Raw genomic sequence first — 18,070 nt, 5'->3', positions numbered from 1 at the left:
AGCTGCCACAGTTCTTCAGCAAACAAGAAAAAGCAGCGGTCTCACAGACCAAATGAAAGGTTGGCTTATTGAGATCAACAGATCAGTTGATTAGTCATTAGGTGCCGCTCCATGAGCTAACATGTGCTATTTGTGGAAGTCTCTGATGTGGAGATCTCTGAATAATCATAGGATTAAAGAAAATAACCATGGAACCTTTTTTATGCAGCTTACATAAAAATACACCTTTTTGGTCTTCATAGCTGCATGCCAGTAATTTATATACTCTGAATTTTTTGACTTTTTGTCAACATTACAACAGTGATTTTCAAGGAGGCGTATTTGTACTCTGGGGGTACTTCTGCAGTTTCAAAGATCCATCCACCCATTTTCTTCTGCGTATCTGAAGTATCCTACACAGGGTATTCCAGCTACAATTTTCCATTCCTCCTGGTGGCTTCCAAGGCTTTCCCAGGTCAGACGAGGACTATAATCTCTCTGGGGTGATCGTGACTCAAGAGTTGGCAGTTCATCTTGTAATCGGAAGGTTGCTGGTCGCCCAGCTCCGACACTTCACCTGTTGCCTACTGGTGGTGGTCAGAGGGCCCGGTGGCGCCAGTGTCCAGCAGCCTCGCCTCTGTCAGTGCGCCCCAAGGCAGCTGTGGCTACAATGGAGCTTGCCATCACCAGTGTGTGAATGACTGAATGTAGTGTAAAGCGCTTTGGGGTCCTTAGGGACTAAGTAAAGTGCTATACAAATACAGGACATTTACCATTTAGATTTCTTTTCTGATTTACTTTGAAAATAAAAATGACTAAACCAAGTCACTAAAACCAGATCTCAAAAACCAAAGGAGATAATAAATAAATGGTTGAAAGAATCAGCCCAGAATAATAGCTTAAGTTAGTTAATACTTCTTGTGCTCCAACGTCTAATCAGTGAGACTTTTACTTGGATAAACAAAAGGTAATAATAAGATAATTACATATACAGTTCTGGATAGCTTATCAATATAGATGGCAGATTTAACTGTAATAGAAATGGAGAAGCTGACGAAATATAATAGATGCCAATATATGTGTCAGTTTCTGAGTTTCACCATCAGAGGTCGCTGTGGAATTTATAGCGATTCTGAGGAATAGCGGCGCAGAAACGTCGCACTCTCTGATTGGCCGTCGCTGGCTGGGTTCAAACGATATTACGCATGCTCAGACTCCCTTTTACGGTTAGCTTCTGAAACCTGTCAGCTCAGCGAAGCGTAGATTTTCTTAATACCTTCAAATATTTCCCAGCACTTTCTGCCTCCGGTCGGAGAAGAATAGTGAAATCTACCTGTAGGTGTCACCGAGCTTGGAGTGTAACTTTTCCACGTGTGTCGCTGAAAGAAAGCGCAAAGAATGACGAGCATTTCAAAGCGGAAAGAAGAAAGTCATCTAGTGAATGGAGGTGTAAAGCAGTCCACATGGAGCAAAGCCTTCAACAGTAACGCTGTTTGGGAAGAGAAGGTCAGTCAGTTTGTCCTTTTTTGTTATGTTAGTGCTCTTGTTGTTAGTCGCCTCAAAGTTGTGAAAGCGTGTAATGTGGCAGTCATGGAGGTATGGCTGCGAAGGATTAATCTGGGCTAGCTGTCAGATCTAAAGGGAGTAGAGTTAATCGTCTTGGTGATTTAGCCCTACTTTCAAATATTGCTCTTGTTTGTGGTTATTCATAACGAATTTCATTGCCTAATAAATATTGTAAGCCTTTCAAAGTCTGACTGATATATTGGTTGGTCGATAATATCACTGACATGCCCCTATAAGAGAATTTATTTATACCACTAAAATGTATTTATTTTAGTGGTATACTCAGTACTGGATGCAGAACATGTAGCTGAGTATGTCAACATACAGTGCTGTATAGACAAAGGTAACCCGAGTAAATACAAAATGCAGGTTTTAAAAGATGAGTTCATTTATTAAAGTGGAAAAAATAATCCCCCCCCCCCCGGCTACATACCTAATAAGAATCTTGACAGTCTGGAAAGGTTTACAAAGCCATTTATAAGGCTTCGGGATGCCAGTGGACCACAGTGAGAGCCGTTATCCACAAATGGAGAGAACCTGTGGTGGCCCAGTGGTGAGCTTTCCCAGGAGTGCCGGACACAGCTATTCCAAGAGTGCTTTGTCGACTCATCCAGGTGGACACAAAAGAACCCAGAACAACATCTAAAGAGCTTCTGGCCTCGCTTGCCTCAGTTAAGCACAATGTTCATGATTCCGCAACAAAAGACTGGTCAAAAATTGCATCTATTGGAGAGCTGCTGATTAAAAAGAACACAAAGGCTTGTCTCACATCTGCCAAAAAGCATCGTGATGATCTTCATGACTTGTGGGAAAATATTCTCTGAACTGATTAGACAAAAGTTGATTTTTTTTTTTCTTTTTCCCCACAAAATCTGTTACAACTGGCATAAAACTGACAGGGCATTTCTTATAAACATCATACCAACAGTCAAACATGGTGGTGGTGGTGTGATGGTCTTGGGCTGTTTTGCTGTTTTAGGACCTGTTAAATAAAATGTTTGTTTTATTCCACAGGACGAGTTCTTAGATGTGATTTATTGGCTCCGACAAATTATTGCAATTGTCCTTGGTGTGATGTGGGGTGTAGCACCACTAAAAGGGTTTCTGGGAATAGCCATGTAAGTATTGTGTACAGCTTGTCTAAACCTTACATCTTTCACTGACCCTTTACATATCCTGTTGTACCAAAGGAAACACTGAAAAGCTAACATCTTTGTGTGTTTGTGTGCGCTTTTTAGATTCTGCATTATCAATGCTGGCGTCCTGTATGTATACTTCAGCAGCTTTCAGCAGATCGATGAGGAAGAGTATGGGGGCACGTGGGAACTCACCAAAGAAGGCTTCATGACATCTTTTGCCCTGTTTCTGGTGGGTTTAGTAATGTCTTTCAAAATGTATAAACTGTTGAAGTATAACAAAACTTAGACTTTCAAAATAGGCTATTTTGGTTCCTGGTGTACATGCATGTAAATTCATGTTAGATGTCACATTGGGTTAAGCAAGGGTAGCACATTTGTAGTATGTTAGCAGTTCAAGGATGGCCCATTTACCTCTAGAGAGCTGTGTCAGTGGAGGCAGTGTACAAAGTATGTGCTGCTGTTGATCCGTCAGCCAGCCACAGAAATTCATGAAATTCAAACATACAAAGAGCTGAAGTGAAACGGAGTGTTAAAAGCAATGAAAAGCATCCACTGTCTGGGCTTTTCGTGCCGTTTTTATTGATCTTTGAAATTTTTTTTGTGTTTCTTCCATTCCCAATGAACGTAACACTAAAATGCAAAACTGTTACAAATAGGATGAAAGATTAAATCTTTAGTGCAGTGGCACTTTGGTGTCGCTGGAATTTGTTGAAATGCATTATTGTAAATAAGTGTTCATCAAGCAATTACACTAACAGTGCCTGCAGTTAATGACTTTATCTTATATGATTAATATGTAGCTTGCAAAGACGAGCAATAAATATGTATTCATTAGTGAATAGTTTGATGTTCTTTGTCATCTTGCTATAAACAGTGATATGATAAATATAATAAAAATTAGGGCTGCTCAATTAATTGAATTTTAATCACGATTACGATCTGGGCTTTCAACGATCATTAAAAATGACTGAGCCGATTATTAGCCCCTCCCTCATTTATCCGCGACACCTTAAAGGCCGGTCCGTGAAAATATTGTCGGGCATAAACCGGTCCGTGGCGCAAAAAAGGTTGGAGACCGCTGATTAAGAGGACCCGAGGGAAGCTCGGAAAGCTAAGCAGAAGATATTTGGAGAGGAGAGTGACTGCCGTTGGTTGAAAAGAGAGTTTAAAAAAAAAAAAAACTTCAGTGGTGTTGCACACTATTTTATATTATTTTTTTTAAGTCATTGTTAACCCTTTAAAGCTGGTCAGAGCAGCACGCTCCGTTTTGCGTAACTATTGTTAAATCCCTGTAGAACCTGAACCGTGTAAGCTAGCGCAATAATTTGTTTTGCATATGAAACCGGAGGAGTTGTACTTACATCTGATGCCATCAGCTTGTCCTCGGTCACGGTTTCGTTCCACATATAGCTTTGCAAAAATTGCATAAAAAGCGCTTGCAGGAACAAAAACATAATATTCCAGAAACACGCTTTGCCGTTCCTATCAGCTGTTCGTAACACTTCCCACAGTGAAATGATGCACATGCTGTTTTCTTTGCAAATTTGCATCATAGGATTGTTTTTTGTTTTTCCTGCAGTATATAAAAATTGCTGTATCTCCAAAATAAAACTATGAAGACACTCAAAATAAATTTCCTGTGGTGGGAAACTATTTTTTGCAACTTTATTGTATTTAAAGTTTTGAGGGATAAGCCTCTTAAATTTCTCCAAGTAGAAATATATGTAAACAAAACAAAAACGATTTTCAATTTTTTTTTGTAGTTTATTGCACTTTTTTGCAATTTATGTAATTACTATGGACTTAATGCATACATATTATTAAAATATGGGTTATAACAGTTGTATTGATGTATAGCAACTTGAAATGCTCCCACAAATGGCACTACAGCATGTAAAAAAATAATATAAGCTCTGGTGGACTTGGTTCTATAGTAGGTCTTAAAGGGTTAAATAAATATCGTCAAATAATCGTGATCTCAATTTCAGTGAAAATAATCGTGATTATCATTTTTGCCATAATCGAGCAGCCCTAATAAAAATAATATTTTGTTATATTTATTCTAATTTAAAACATCATAAATGAACATGTGTGTTTTTATACACGAGGAAGGCGACAGGCTTTTTCCACAGGCCTGTAGGGTGGATTTTTGCTACTACACATAATTATGTTAAATTCTTTTTAGTTTATTGCTTCTCAAACACAGATGAACACACAGAAGTACTTTTTCAATTCTAGACTGCCCAGGAGAAAGGAAACCTCTGAGTGAAATGCAGTGAAACTTTAAAAGTTTACAGTTGGTTGATTTTTAGATGAGGACCAGATGTTAAACTGCTACTACCAAAAACACCGTCACCTTAAACCTCCATATTCTCTTTTTTTCCTCCCCCTTTCCCCCCCCCCCCCCCTCCCCTGAGTTTTTATTTCATTTACAGATTTTTGTGATCCATCAAATTTCAGCTCTTTGTCTAAAGCTTTTTAATTGTTTTCTTCTTATAGTATTTGATATTAATTTTCACCCTACTCTCTGACATGTTAGTTGATCAAATAAAAACAAACAAACAAAAACCTTCCAAATGCCAAGGAAGAAAATCCAGGGAAATATGTGCTCCTTAATAGGAATGGGTTTTTTTTTGTTTTTTTTTCTCTAAATGCATTGTGAGATGTAGTTAAGGTGGTTTTGTAGATGTTTTTTCTGTTTTTGAAGAGCAAAAACCCCAAACAAACAAAGAAAAAATACCACCTCATTGAACTAGGTCCTTTTTAGATTAAATATCTGGCACTGTGGCTCTGAGTACAGACACTCAGGAGTGTAGCTTGATGTTGATGGTTGTTTGAATTCTCTAAAATATTTGCCTGTCCGACATCTGACAGCAGATTCATACGTGTGTGTAGAAACCACAGTTTTGCAGGCAGGGCAATGATGTGCTATTTATAGTTTCTCATATGCCAAGCACATGACATTCTTTCAAATGGTCCAAATCAGGTGACTGCATCACAAATATAATAGTTTCAATATGGAAACAAAGATTCTCATCCAACTTCATTGTGATATTCCCCCAGATATGCAGTAAATCCAAACGTGTTTACAAATAGCAAGTTTCTGTTAAAATTCAATCCAAATTTGTGATGGTTATGTTTTAATTCTGTGTATTAAGTTTCACAGCCCAGCAGGAAGTTTGTTTTGGAAAAAAAGAGAGCATATGTGCTGAGAACCATTACCAGAAAATTTTGGTTTGTTGCCAAAGTGCTTGCTCATAGGGGGTCATGTGATTGCTGGGTTTTTCTCTGTATTATTGTAGGGTCTACCTTACAACATAAATACATGTTCTTGTGAGAGATGAATATGATACAGTGTGAAGGTACCAAAAGTTCTGTATTACATCAGTGTTTTTAAGGCTATCTGATGGTTTTCTTCAGCTCAGTTTGAAATTTGTCAGGTCTGAGGCCCACGCTTTGATTGTCAGTGTAATCACATCTTTTTCTCTCTCTCTTGATCAGGTGGTGTGGATAATCTTTTACACAGCTCTACATTTTGACTGAGGAGGAATCTGTAAGACACTAAAAACATTGAACATTTCTGCTAAAGTAAATTGTCAAGATACAAGAACTCAGTGGTATGGGATTATCAGTGCTACTACATAAAGTATGGCTTCTCAGTGTGCAGTGCATCATGGGAATTGTCTTTGGAAGATCCAGGAAGAACACCGCAATGAAAATGTTCAAATACTGTCTTTTTTTTTTTTTTTGAGTTTCTATTGAAGGCATATTTGATTCATTCATTTCCTTCAACACTTGTCTGTTAAAACACTAAAGGCACAGGAAACCATTTGGTTGAATCGGTATAAATTTTTATAAACAGTAGCTTGATGAGCGACATGAACATCGATTTCGGGGTGAAGCGGAAACGAATAGCGAGCATGGCCACTGTTCTCGCGGGTTATTGCTCACGGGCTGGCCAGTCAGGTGACAGGTGCAGGACAGTAAAAACAGCGTGTCATCATTTAGTCGAGAGGGTTCAATCAGTCCACGGTTGAATGTTAAATGTCTCCTTTTATTTCAGGGACAAAAATCCACCATACCGGATGAACAGAAGTACTAGTAAAAGATTCAATCTGTGGCTTCACTGTTAATCCCCCAATCTACCTTATGTATATTTGTCTCTTTCTTTTTTTTTTTTTTAAGATCTTAGCTGCCTTAAAGTACAGCATATTACAGCTTACTGTTATGGTTACCAGCTACAGTATATGTATGTCTGTATTTTGAAGGCTGGAGTTATGTTTTCTTGTGAAATAGAACTCCATCCCCCCCCTCAAGTGGATATAAACCTTCAATTTCTTAGTATTTCTAAAGATCTGCTGTCAAATTTAACGAATGTGAAAATTGTAGCTGGAGTCTAACTTTTAATATTGAAATAAATGCTGGTTGTAAGAGCGTGTATTGGCTAATATCCTATCTCAGTGTCACTAGTGTCAATGTGCTGCAGGAACAGATAACTATCAAATTTATCTCTCCATACATGTTCCTCAGTGGAAAAAGTGAGGAAACTTGCATGTTGTGGTCATATGCAGTTAACAGATTTAAGTCAAACCTGATCTGTTAGAATTATTTTAATTTAATGTCTTTGATCTGGAAGCTACGTATGAGAAAGTCTTAGTTCTTGTGTTGAAATTAATTTAAACTTGTCTGTAAAATGTCTGCATTGTCCCCTTTCTTAAATCCAGCTTGTATTATGCAGATTTATTTGTATTTATGCCTTGTTTGATTAAACATTTTTCAGTATTTTATCATGAAGAACTTCAAAAAAAAAAAAAGCAGTTCATGCAAAGTTAATGCAATGGTACTGTTATATTAGATATGCAGCTGGTGTTTGAAAGGTTTGTATTTTCTGATCAAAATTTTGGGAATCATTAAACATGGGCTTTATTTGGCCTCCATTTTCAAAGAGGTGGTCTCTTGTTTATTGAATCTAAATTTAAAAAGTGATTGAATGAAAACTGAAACTGTCATTGGAAGAATATTTGTGAGTGTTTACTGTGACTGTTTTGTATGTATAGTTGCGAGAGGTAATGGCCACAAATTTTTATTTACCTGCGGTGTCTGCAGGAGGTCGAACAGCAGGTAGGCAGGGTGGGAGCAGTCTTTTACAATGTTTGGGCTCTGTGTAACGGTAGCGTGTGTTTAATGTTAAAGAGGCCGCCAGTGATTTTTTTTTTTTTGATTTATTAATTTTTGGGCCGGTCTGGGGGTGACCTTCTGTAGAGCTACTGAGCAGTCAGCATCTCACACTGTGAGGCACCATGTTAACACACGGTCTATTGTGGAGTGGTAAAAGGTCACCAGCAGCTTTTCCTTGATCATTCCCAGACAGTGCAAATGTTGCTATGCCACAGTGTTGATTTCAAATTCAAATTTTATTTGTCATGTACACAGTCATACACAGTACGATATGCAGTGAATTTCTTAGACAACTGCTCGTGACCTAAAAAGAAAAGGCTATGAATAAGATAGGAAATAAATATGAAAATTAAAAAGGGTAAATTTAACTAGGAAGGAATAAGATAAAATATATAAATTAAAGTTAAAAAATAAAATAACTGCACAACAAAATACACAGTACACAGTATAGAACTATATAAGAATGTATGAAGAAATATAAATATATATATACACAATAACAGCAGCTGTACAAGTATTAACTGGAAATGAAGAATATAATGACCAGTGTTGTGCAATTCACATTATTTAGTGTCTTGTGCGGTGCAAATATGCCCTTGAGGCCTTGAGTTCCCCACCCCGGACATACATTAATAAATAAAAAGACTAGAACTAACACTGAAACTAATAAAAACTAAACTAAAGCTAAAAAATTTCAAAAAGTAAACTGAACAACTGAGCTTTATATCACACGCCCTACGATGTCACAATGATACCATAAAGTTTCACAAAATCACACGCTGCATGAATTCTGTGTTAACATGCTGTCTGCATCATCAGTTCTGCTCCAATCATATGGCTAGGAAAAAACTTTAGTTTCTATTGGATCATCTCCGAACTTTACATGAGCACTTTCTTTGTTTGAGCTTTTAAAACAATATCTCAATACAATATTATATGACTTCACAATGACACAAAGTGACACTAGATTTCCAAGTTAACAATGGTGGCATCAGCATAAAAAGCACAAAGTTTTTAAACAACCCTTCCCGTTTAGGGGGTTCATCTTGTTGAACCCGTGCCATGAAGGCGGGTCAGAAGCCAAAAGGGCTCCAAATTGGTGCTACCGAGATGTACCTAATAAAATGTCCAGTGTGCGTATATATTGAAATGTAGTATTTATGACGTATGTAATTAACAGCTTGAAAAGTCAGCGTAAACTTCCCCTTGCACCTGTTTTTGAACGAGCTGACATCGTTCATAAAAACGAAGGAAACAGAGCTTGTGACGTCATCCCCCGGCTATGCAAAGGGGGGGATATGTGACGTAGAAGCCAAGATGGCGGCTCCCCTCTCCACGATGAAATTTTGGAAGCCGGGTAAGTAGGAATAAAAGAGGATAGATTAGCTTGTTGGTGGTTTGTTTGGGTTTGTATTTGTTAGCGTGAGCTGCTAACGTCGACCAGCGAGTCTCGGTGCGGCTGCAGCGGCGTTCACGGCAGCTGCGTGATTTCTGCAGCCGGCGCAGATCAGCTCGGTTTAACTGCGCGGAATCAAACTATAACCTTCCAGAGGAAAACAGACACACGCACTGTGGAGCAGGGTACAATAACACACATGATGGAGTTTGTGTGCGCCGAAACCTTTCTTTTATCGCTCTGCCATGACATGTTCATTGCACCAAATCAAATCCTCCTAAGTCCCTTTTTCCTCAGCCTGCCTGCGTTTAAATAAAATATCTTATCTTCTCCTCCTTCACCATCTGCTCTGCTTCAGGCTCTGAGGCACCGGGGATCTCAGAGGAGCGGGAGCTGAACTCAGAGACCACCGGCTCCCCCATCATCTTCAACCCCCACACCGCACTCTCCATAGAGAAGCAGCGACAGAAACTCCCCGTTTTTAAGGTTTTTAAACCGCTTTTGCACCTGCTCTAATGTTACAGGGTTATTTTGTGATCCCCTGTGCTTGTTGTTTAATTGTTCATTAAGTGCTTCTCGTTACTGCTGCCCCTCCAGCACAGAAACAACATCTTGTACTTGGTTGAGAGCTTCCAGACTGTAATCATAGTTGGTGAGACTGGATGTGGGAAGACGACACAGATACCTCAGGTTAGTGTGATTTACTCCATGCAACATTTATGGCATAAAAGATGAATGACAAAAAACCGTTTTCTTGCATTTATGATAGCAGTCAGGAAAAAAAAAGGGGGGGTGGTGGGGTACCTTCAAAGTCATGCTGCAGTGACTCACACCTTTTCATGTGGATTAACTCCCACAGCGGTTTAACATGACCTTGTTTTTTGGTGCTTTTTGGAGCCTCTTTTGAAAGCAAGTGTTTGGACCACATCAGCTAGAATGTAATTTATGCACAGTCCACTTTTCATGCTTCCCTCCTTTTTTGGATCTACCTTCTCTTTTTTTCATGTGATTTTCATCAGTACCTGCTGGAGGCTGGCTGGGCAGCGGAGGGGAAGGTGATTGGAGTGACACAGCCTCGACGTGTGGCTGCTATCTCTGTAAGAACCCCACTGATCTCCTCTTATTGCGCGGCTCCTTCGCTGTTTGCCAATGTCATTCCCTTCACAGCAGTTCAGCTCACACCGAAGGTCACACACATTCCTTAAACTCTGTATTTTCGCCCCTCTTTGTTTCCTGCTGATAGGTAGCTAACCGTGTGGCAGAGGAGAGAGGGGCCCTGCTGGGCCATGAGGTGGGCTACACTATTAGATTCGATGACTGTTCTGATCCCCACGCTACGAGGATCAAGGTATTTGCTTGTCAGTTGTGTTTGTGGCCTCAGCGATAAGCGTTTTACATGTGTGGTTGTAGGAAAGCCCAGTTCTGTTTGTGTGGGGGGGAAAAAATGTTTTAGAGGTCGTATTTGAGAAAAACAACTCAGACTTATCATCGGATGTGAATTGTGAATGTTTCTCAATATTTTAAGAGGCTAATTGGGGATCAGCCTCAGCAATACTGATATTTGGGGGGAAGTCCTAACACTAATATGTCATTATTTGGGGGAAAATATCTCATAATCTAAAGATAAGAAACCTTGTTTTCAGGAAAGTGTGTGGCTGTGATCACTGGATCTTTGTAACCCATGGGCAGAAATTTCATTGAATCTCTCTGTAAATGTCCTTCAGTGCTTAACTGCACCTGTGTGCTTCAGTTTCTAACAGATGGCATGCTGGTGCGAGAGATGATGTCTGATCCACTTCTGAAAAAGTACAGGTACATGATTGCAATAGAGCCATTAAGCAGTCCCTTTTCTCTGCATGGCAAATACGTTACTAGGGAGGCCGCATGTACAAAACCAGGACACAGAGTTGTCATGATGCTGGCCTGTGATCTTCACACTGAGATATCTGCTAAAAATCCTAACTCTTACATGTAAAGTTGTTTTTGTTATAAAGTATTAATTAATGTTTACTTTTTTGCAACTAATGTTCTTCATTGTACCCTCACCCAAAGTGTGTTGATGCTAGACGAGGCGCATGAGAGGACCCTCTATACAGACATAGCGATTGGTCTGCTAAAGAAGGTAATGCCCGCTGAAACGAATCTAAATTTTACGTTAATGTCACTCATTAATTTACAGCTGTTTAAGTAGGAGAGAAAGTTGTGGCTCATTCCTCTGACTTTCATCCGTTTCTCTCCGATTTTTCGGCAGATTCAGAAGAAGCGACGAGACCTGAGGCTGATTGTGGCCTCTGCCACTCTTGATGCCAAGGTGACTGAATCATTAAGATGAGCAGATTTGCTTGATTAGACAGAAAAGATAAACAAAAGACCGACAGAGGGAAAGCTGATGTCAGGTCAGATCACGTTGTACTGACATCTGCGATACCCTGATGATAGAAAGACACAATCAGGCCACGATTGTGCTAAGCATTACCCGAGTCAGCTGAAATGTCATATCAGATGTGTTCTGTACGTTCAGTTTAAAAAGGCTTTTATCTACACGTGCCATGTTTTTCAGCTAAACGGCGCTGGAAGTTGTGAACTTTCTCAAATGTCAGAGTGAGGGCACCAACTGTTTCTTTGGTTTGGTTAAAGTGAATCACACATTAAATTCAGTTTTAAATGTTTAATGTGTTAAATCTTTGCCAAGCCTGCCAGCTGTGGAAGCAGTGTAGTTGGCTTCTTTAATGTTAATGCAATTATAATGCCTCCATTCAAACGTGAGACAAATCAACTAGTGGTTAAATGCTTTATTAATGTCCATTTTATTAATTGAAATACGAATATTATGTGAAGAAATTCCATGACTTCTTCAACCTGAATGAGTCCGGCGATCCGAGCAAAGACACCTGTGGAATTCTGACAGTAGAGGGACGCTCTTACCCGGTGGATATCTTCTACACCGTCAGGTAGGCAACACACAGAATCCAAACTGAGCAAATAGTCTGTTATTTTTGCATATTCCTTTTTGTTGTTGTTGTTGTTTTTCCTGAGGTATGTTTGGTTTGCTTTCAGTCCTGTCCCAGATTATGTGAAAGCTACGGTGGAGACTGTGCTCAAGATTCACGAGACTGAGGATGATGGAGATGTCCTGGCTTTTCTCACTGGGCAGGTTAGCAGCCATATCATTTACTGACCTAGCTTTTATTCGACATCAGTGTGAAAACAGTAAAAACCAAATCATCCCATATACCAGGTTTCTTAATGGTTTCGATTGTTTTCTTTTTCACCTTAGGAGGAGGTGGAGAAGGTGGTGTCCCTGCTGCAGGATCAGGCCAGGACTCTGTCACGGTACGGCATGAAGAAGCACCTGAGAATTTTGCCCATGTATTCTGGTCTTCCTTACGCCGATCAGATGAAGGTCTTTGAGCGGGTGCCCTCTTCTGTTCGCAAGGTAAAAATCTTGTTTTTGTGTGTTTATATGGACAATCCAAGATGCAAGTCAGGCTGGATAATCATATCAACATTTTTAGTTAATGGATGAAATAACTGCCATTTTTGGCATATATTAACAATCTTTTACTGTTATGATGAATTTCTTGTAATGATAGAAATGGTACAGACTGGTGACGTATGAGCCAGCACAAGCAAATAAACCTTTATTAACACAATATCATTTAATTTTTCTTCCAGGTTGTGGTGGCCACTAATATAGCTGAGACCTCCATCACTATAAATGGAATTGTATTTGTCATTGACTGTGCGTTTGTGAAGCTGCGAGCCTATAATCCTTGCACTGCCATTGAATCGCTGGTGGTCACGCCCATCTCCAAGGCTTCAGCCAGTCAGAGGGCGGGGAGAGCTGGACGCAACCGACCTGGGAAATGCTTTCGACTGTACACGGGTATGTGTGAACCTCCAGCCATATGATACACGCAATGAACATATTTTTATTTACATTTTTGTTCATTATAACTCCCTTTCCCTGTCTTTTCTTGTCTGCATGTCTCCCTGTCCACTTTATCGCTGCTGTTCCTTTGTCAGAGGAGGACTTTGAGAAACTGCCGGCTTCCACTGTGCCAGAGATGCAGCGCTCCAATTTGGCCCCTGTCATCCTGCAGCTCAAAGCGTTGGGCATTGACAACGTGCTGCGGTTCAGCTTTCTCTCTGTGAGTGGCTCGCTTTGAATCCACAGAGTAGCTGTGATGTGTTCAGCCACTGTGAAAGGAATCGTAGTTTATATTTTTATTAGAAAGAGAAATGTGCATAGCAACTATAAAATGAATGCAGTTTGTGTTTTTAAAGATGTCATGGCCTCCTAAGAGTGCTAATTACCACTCCATTGTGTCGTTTAGAGTAAATATTGTGCTTAAAATTGCCTTTATTTTTATTATGATTTATTAGCCTCCTCCAGCTCAGACTATGGTTCAGGCACTGGAGCTTCTCTACGCTCTGGGAGGTAAGAAACAAGGTCCTTAAAAATTATGTGAAATAGTGGAAAAGCAAAGTTTGTCCTTCAACTATAGGACTAGCTTTCAAAATCCTGCACTCACAAGCTTCTTCGAGGTAAAACTTCCTCGTGCAAAATGCAGACTCGTCGCTAATTTTGTGTCTCTTGGCAGGTTTGGATCATTACGGCCGTTTGACTGATCCCATGGGTGTGCGGATGGCAGAGTTTCCCCTCAGCCCCATGTTTGCTAAGATGCTCCTAGAGTCGGGAAACTTTGGGTGCTCCAAAGAGATTGTTACCATAGCAGCAATGATGCAGATTCAGAATATATTTGTCGTGCCACCCAATCAGAAGAAAGCTGCTGTAAGTGGAAACCGGCCCTCAGACGGAGCATGTTGTATTTTTAGCAGAAATGCTAAGTCAGCAAAATAATTATCCTATTTATTTATTTATTTTTGTTATCTCTGCCTGCAGGCCCGCGAGCACAGGAAGTTTGCAGTCGCAGAAGGAGACCACCTCACCATGCTGAATGTGTATGAAGCATTCATTAAGGTATAGTTGTGAGCGCACGTATGCACATTCCTCAGACTGTGACCACGAACTTTGCCAAAGCCTGGAGTAAAGTCAACTCTGACCTTGTGTTTTTACTTCTTTCCGGCAGCACCAGAAGAGCTCCCAGTGGTGTCAGGAGCATTTTCTCAACTACAAGGGTCTGCTGCGAGCTGTGACTGTACGAGAGCAGCTCCGGCGCCTCATGAACAAGTTTAAAGTGCCGCGAACATCCAGTGAAGGTATGCGTTTTCTTTCTGGGCTTGTACCAGCCGAGTACACACATTCAGTCCAAGACACATTCTGACTTGTTAGGCACGAAGTCTCCTGTTTTTAAGCTGTTTCACCGTAATCTTCTTGATGTGTGTCTCGCACAGGTGATCCAGATGTGATCTTGAAGTGCATTGTCTCTGGATTTTTTGCTAATGCAGCTCGCATTCACCATTCTGGTTCCTACCGGTAAGGACAAACGTCTGTCACTTTATTAGATGTCTCAGTTTTCCCACCTGAGGGGTTTTAACAGTTTTCATGTTTTGTTTTGTTTTTTACAAAAACCACTTGGTGCACTCCGTCATTCTTTTTCCTTTGCCAGGACTTTACGAGACGATCGTGAGCTTCACATCCACCCAAACTCTGTGCTGTACGGAGAGAAACCTCCAAAGTGGTCAGTGTTCATTCTTTGAGCTGCTGAAGTGTCAGTAATGATCTTAAGGCTTTGCAGAGAACTGAAATGCCTAACTGTTTCTAAAAGCATCTTTTATTTGGACATGTTTGAGAGAAACATGCTGTAAACATTTCTGTGTTGCATTCTTTCAGGGTTGTCTTCAATGAAGTGGTGCAGACATCAAAATACTACATGCGTGACGTGACTGCTGTTGAGTCGTCTTGGCTGGTTGAGTTGGCCCCTCACTTTTACAAGCAAGCCAAGGTATGTCAAACAATTAAAGCTGACCAGCTTATTATTTGTTATTAATCTCAAATATATATTGTGCAATAATTGTTGTGTTTTGTTTTTAATCTCAGTTCCAAAAGAGTTGCGATGCTGTGTAAAAATGTAAATAAAAATGATGCGCAAATCTCGCAAACCCATATTTTATTCACAAGAGAACATAGGAAGTATCAAATGTTTAAACAGTGGCTCATTTTGAATTTGTTGGCAGTAACGTGTCTCAAAAAACTGGGATGGCGTAACAAAAAGCTGGAAAAGTAAGGGGGTATTGAAAAGAAATGGCTGGTGGAATATTTTGCAAGTAATTAAGTGAACTGGGACTGGGATTGTAGAGTTTCAGAATAATGGTCTTCAACATAAAATTGCAAATAATTTGATTCATCATCATCCATAGAACAAACGATTCTGTAGAACACAACTGTTAATCTTGACGTAGCATTTTCAGTGGGAGAAACATTTAGTCTCTCATCTAAGTGACTTCTATTCAATTCAGTTCTATTCAATTTTATTTGTACAGCGCCAAATCACAACAACAGGCAGTTTATATTGTAAGATAGATCCTACAACCCAACAATCATATGACTCCCCTATGACAATCATATTACTCAACAATCCATCCAAAGTCCATCAGCTGGTCTCCTCAGCTCATAGATGGTTACATACTGTTAAAAGCAGCGGGGATGCCACACAGTGGTAAATGTGGGCTCTTTCTAACTTTTCTCAGACATGTTGGTGCTATGACATTCAAAACAACCCTTTTTTTTTCTTAAGAAAAAAACTTTTTATTTTTATTTCTACGTTCCATCTGATTTGAAGAAAGATGTGAAAATCACTGCATTTTGTTTTTATTTACATTTTACATAGTTTAACAACTTATTTGGAATTTGGGGTTGTATGGAGACAGTCTGTGAACAAGCTCACAGCTTCTGTATTTTTTGATTTTGTTTTATTATTATTATTATTTTTATTTTTTTGTGTCTTTTAGCATGGCTCGCTGGCCAGCAAGAGATCCAGGGTCCTCTAAATCTCCTCATCACTTCACCACGATAAAAGAGGAAGAATAATTTACCACTGTGCCCCTTCTCCATTTCACTGTATATAAAGATGTAATATATATATGTATATTTATTGTCCACCTGCACAACCCCATCTACACTATGTGGCCATGCTACACTGGGATTCAGCGGTATAATTTAAATGTTGATGTAAACATTTAAACTTGCTCCATTTGAGTGTGTCTCGGTTTTGGCTGTGCTGTAGTGTATATTCAGTCTATGAGAGTAAATGCTAATGAATGTGAAATGAGTCTAGGCTGTGCCTGACCCAGTGTCCATTCTGGGACGGTCATGTAGTTCATTCATATATATGTGTGTGTATATATATATATAATCATAGCAGGCTCAGGTCCAGGGAAGGGCTTCGGTGCCACAGGCCTGTCCACACCTGGTCCCAGGCTGCATTTTTTTTTTAAAGTGCTATATTTTGTTTCCTGTTGCCGATGGATGATAGAACCTGGTCTGTGAGGGCGTGTCCTTTAAGAGCATGGTTTTTGTTTGTTTGTAGTTATTTTGCTTTCCCCACAAACTGGGTGCCTTTTATGTTTAAATTAGTTTACTTAACCTCAGATTTAATTTTGATGTCTTATAAATTTCTTTTCCTTCATACAGAATGTAGTGGTATATATTTCCAACACATCTACAGCATACCAAAACTCATGATTTTGTTCAGTCAACCTGAGATCCTCCAATAATGATACTGTGAAGGGATAGCATTACTTTTGGATCCTCGTTTTACACTCTTACCGCTCGACTACAGTATAGCTCAGACATAGTGGCCTTGTCACCACTTTGTGCCAGTTTATTTTGACAGTGTGTTTTGCATTTCATTTTGAAATGTAATTGTAGATGTAAGGGGGGGGGAAATTACACCCAAACATTGTAAACAAAAAGCTGTGAAACTAAAACAAATGAAGTGCCATTTGTTCCTGTGATGATGTAAAGTGCATCCAAAGCCTCAAAAGACACTGTAGCAAACATCTGACTTCTTCTTATGGTTTCATAGTTTTAACAAGTTCATTTGTTTGTTTTTGTGTCCATGAGTATTGTCTAAGCAGCTGTTTAGTAAAAGGGTTTTTACATTCCACATGTATGGATTCATGAGTTTGTCTTTTTGTTTTCCTTCAGAGGTGTTTGGCCCTGAAAGCTTCAGTGAGCTGTATAATAAAGGTTTTGATATTATACTCTGCTGGCATCAAACCAGTACAGTTACTCCTGCCACCAAATTTTACATCTACATGCCTGTTTTTTCTTCTTCTTTTTTTAGGTTATAACTGTAGATGCAAACAAAACACCAAACAGTAGGTAGGCAAACAAATTCAAATTAGATGACTACGATTAAAAGTATCTCTGCATGCTAAGTTGTGCTCTGATGTAGACCTGTACATTTAAGATCACCTCGTAGACTTGTTGCAGATGAAAATATTTGAGGTGACTTGTTCTCTCTTATTTTGTGCAGACACTGAGTATGTATGCAGCCAAAGCAGTAATCTGTAGACCCGTGTAACAGCTTACCTCTGAGATACAACCTGCCACCTCTTCCTCCCATCATCAAATAAAGCCTTACTGTCATACACTTAAGTGCTGAGTGTCATTTGCTGTGCTCACTTAACTCTTTAAAGCCAAGTGCATTATATTTGATATATAATTTTTTTTGAGACTTTTACATCATCAGCATATTGGGTTTTTTATTTTTTTTGTCCCTTCCCGAAAAACCAAAATAAATGTCACATTAAATTTATAAGGAATAAATTACCCCCAAAATAGCCTGATGTAGCATATATGTAAATTAATGTCTTTATATAGACTTTTAAATTTCAACAGAAG

General features: G+C 39.4%; 2 protein-coding genes across 3 annotated transcripts; both read left to right on the top strand.

Moving 5' to 3' along the window:
* The first annotated feature begins 1,178 nt into the window (after positions 1-1,178).
* Positions 1,179-7,623, top strand: rab5if (RAB5 interacting factor). The gene is made up of 4 exons (XM_080897860.1): positions 1,179-1,485; positions 2,560-2,663; positions 2,784-2,913; positions 6,186-7,623. The coding sequence occupies exons 1-4, from the start codon at positions 1,378-1,380 to the stop codon at positions 6,225-6,227; spliced, it is 384 nt and encodes a 127-aa protein (XP_080753986.1). The 5' UTR covers positions 1,179-1,377; the 3' UTR covers positions 6,228-7,623.
* Positions 7,624-9,159: 1,536 nt separating this feature from the next.
* Positions 9,160-17,817, top strand: dhx35 (DEAH-box helicase 35). Of its 2 annotated transcripts, XR_013973649.1 has the most exons (22): positions 9,160-9,219; positions 9,617-9,744; positions 9,856-9,948; positions 10,278-10,355; positions 10,502-10,606; positions 11,009-11,070; positions 11,311-11,380; positions 11,510-11,569; positions 12,097-12,209; positions 12,316-12,412; positions 12,536-12,694; positions 12,934-13,144; positions 13,285-13,409; positions 13,645-13,699; positions 13,863-14,053; positions 14,165-14,242; positions 14,352-14,481; positions 14,617-14,698; positions 14,832-14,903; positions 15,056-15,167; positions 16,174-17,548; positions 17,703-17,791. XR_013973649.1 is itself a non-coding variant. In XM_080898827.1 (21 exons), exons 1-21 carry the CDS (start codon positions 9,180-9,182, stop codon positions 16,210-16,212), a joined length of 2,100 nt encoding a protein of 699 aa, XP_080754953.1. In that variant the 5' UTR covers positions 9,160-9,179; the 3' UTR covers positions 16,213-17,817. The 2 variants fall into 2 exon arrangements, 1 of the variants encoding a protein (XP_080754953.1); XM_080898827.1 differs by having other exon boundaries at positions 16,174-17,817.
* Positions 17,818-18,070: the final 253 nt, after the last annotated feature.

This window comes from Rhamphochromis sp. 'chilingali', assembly GCF_963969265.1.
Source record: "Rhamphochromis sp. 'chilingali' genome assembly, chromosome: 12".
NCBI lineage: Eukaryota > Metazoa > Chordata > Actinopteri > Cichliformes > Cichlidae > Rhamphochromis > Rhamphochromis sp. 'chilingali'.
Note: the sequence above shows the minus strand (reverse complement) of the source record. Positions and strands in the feature narration are given on the sequence as shown.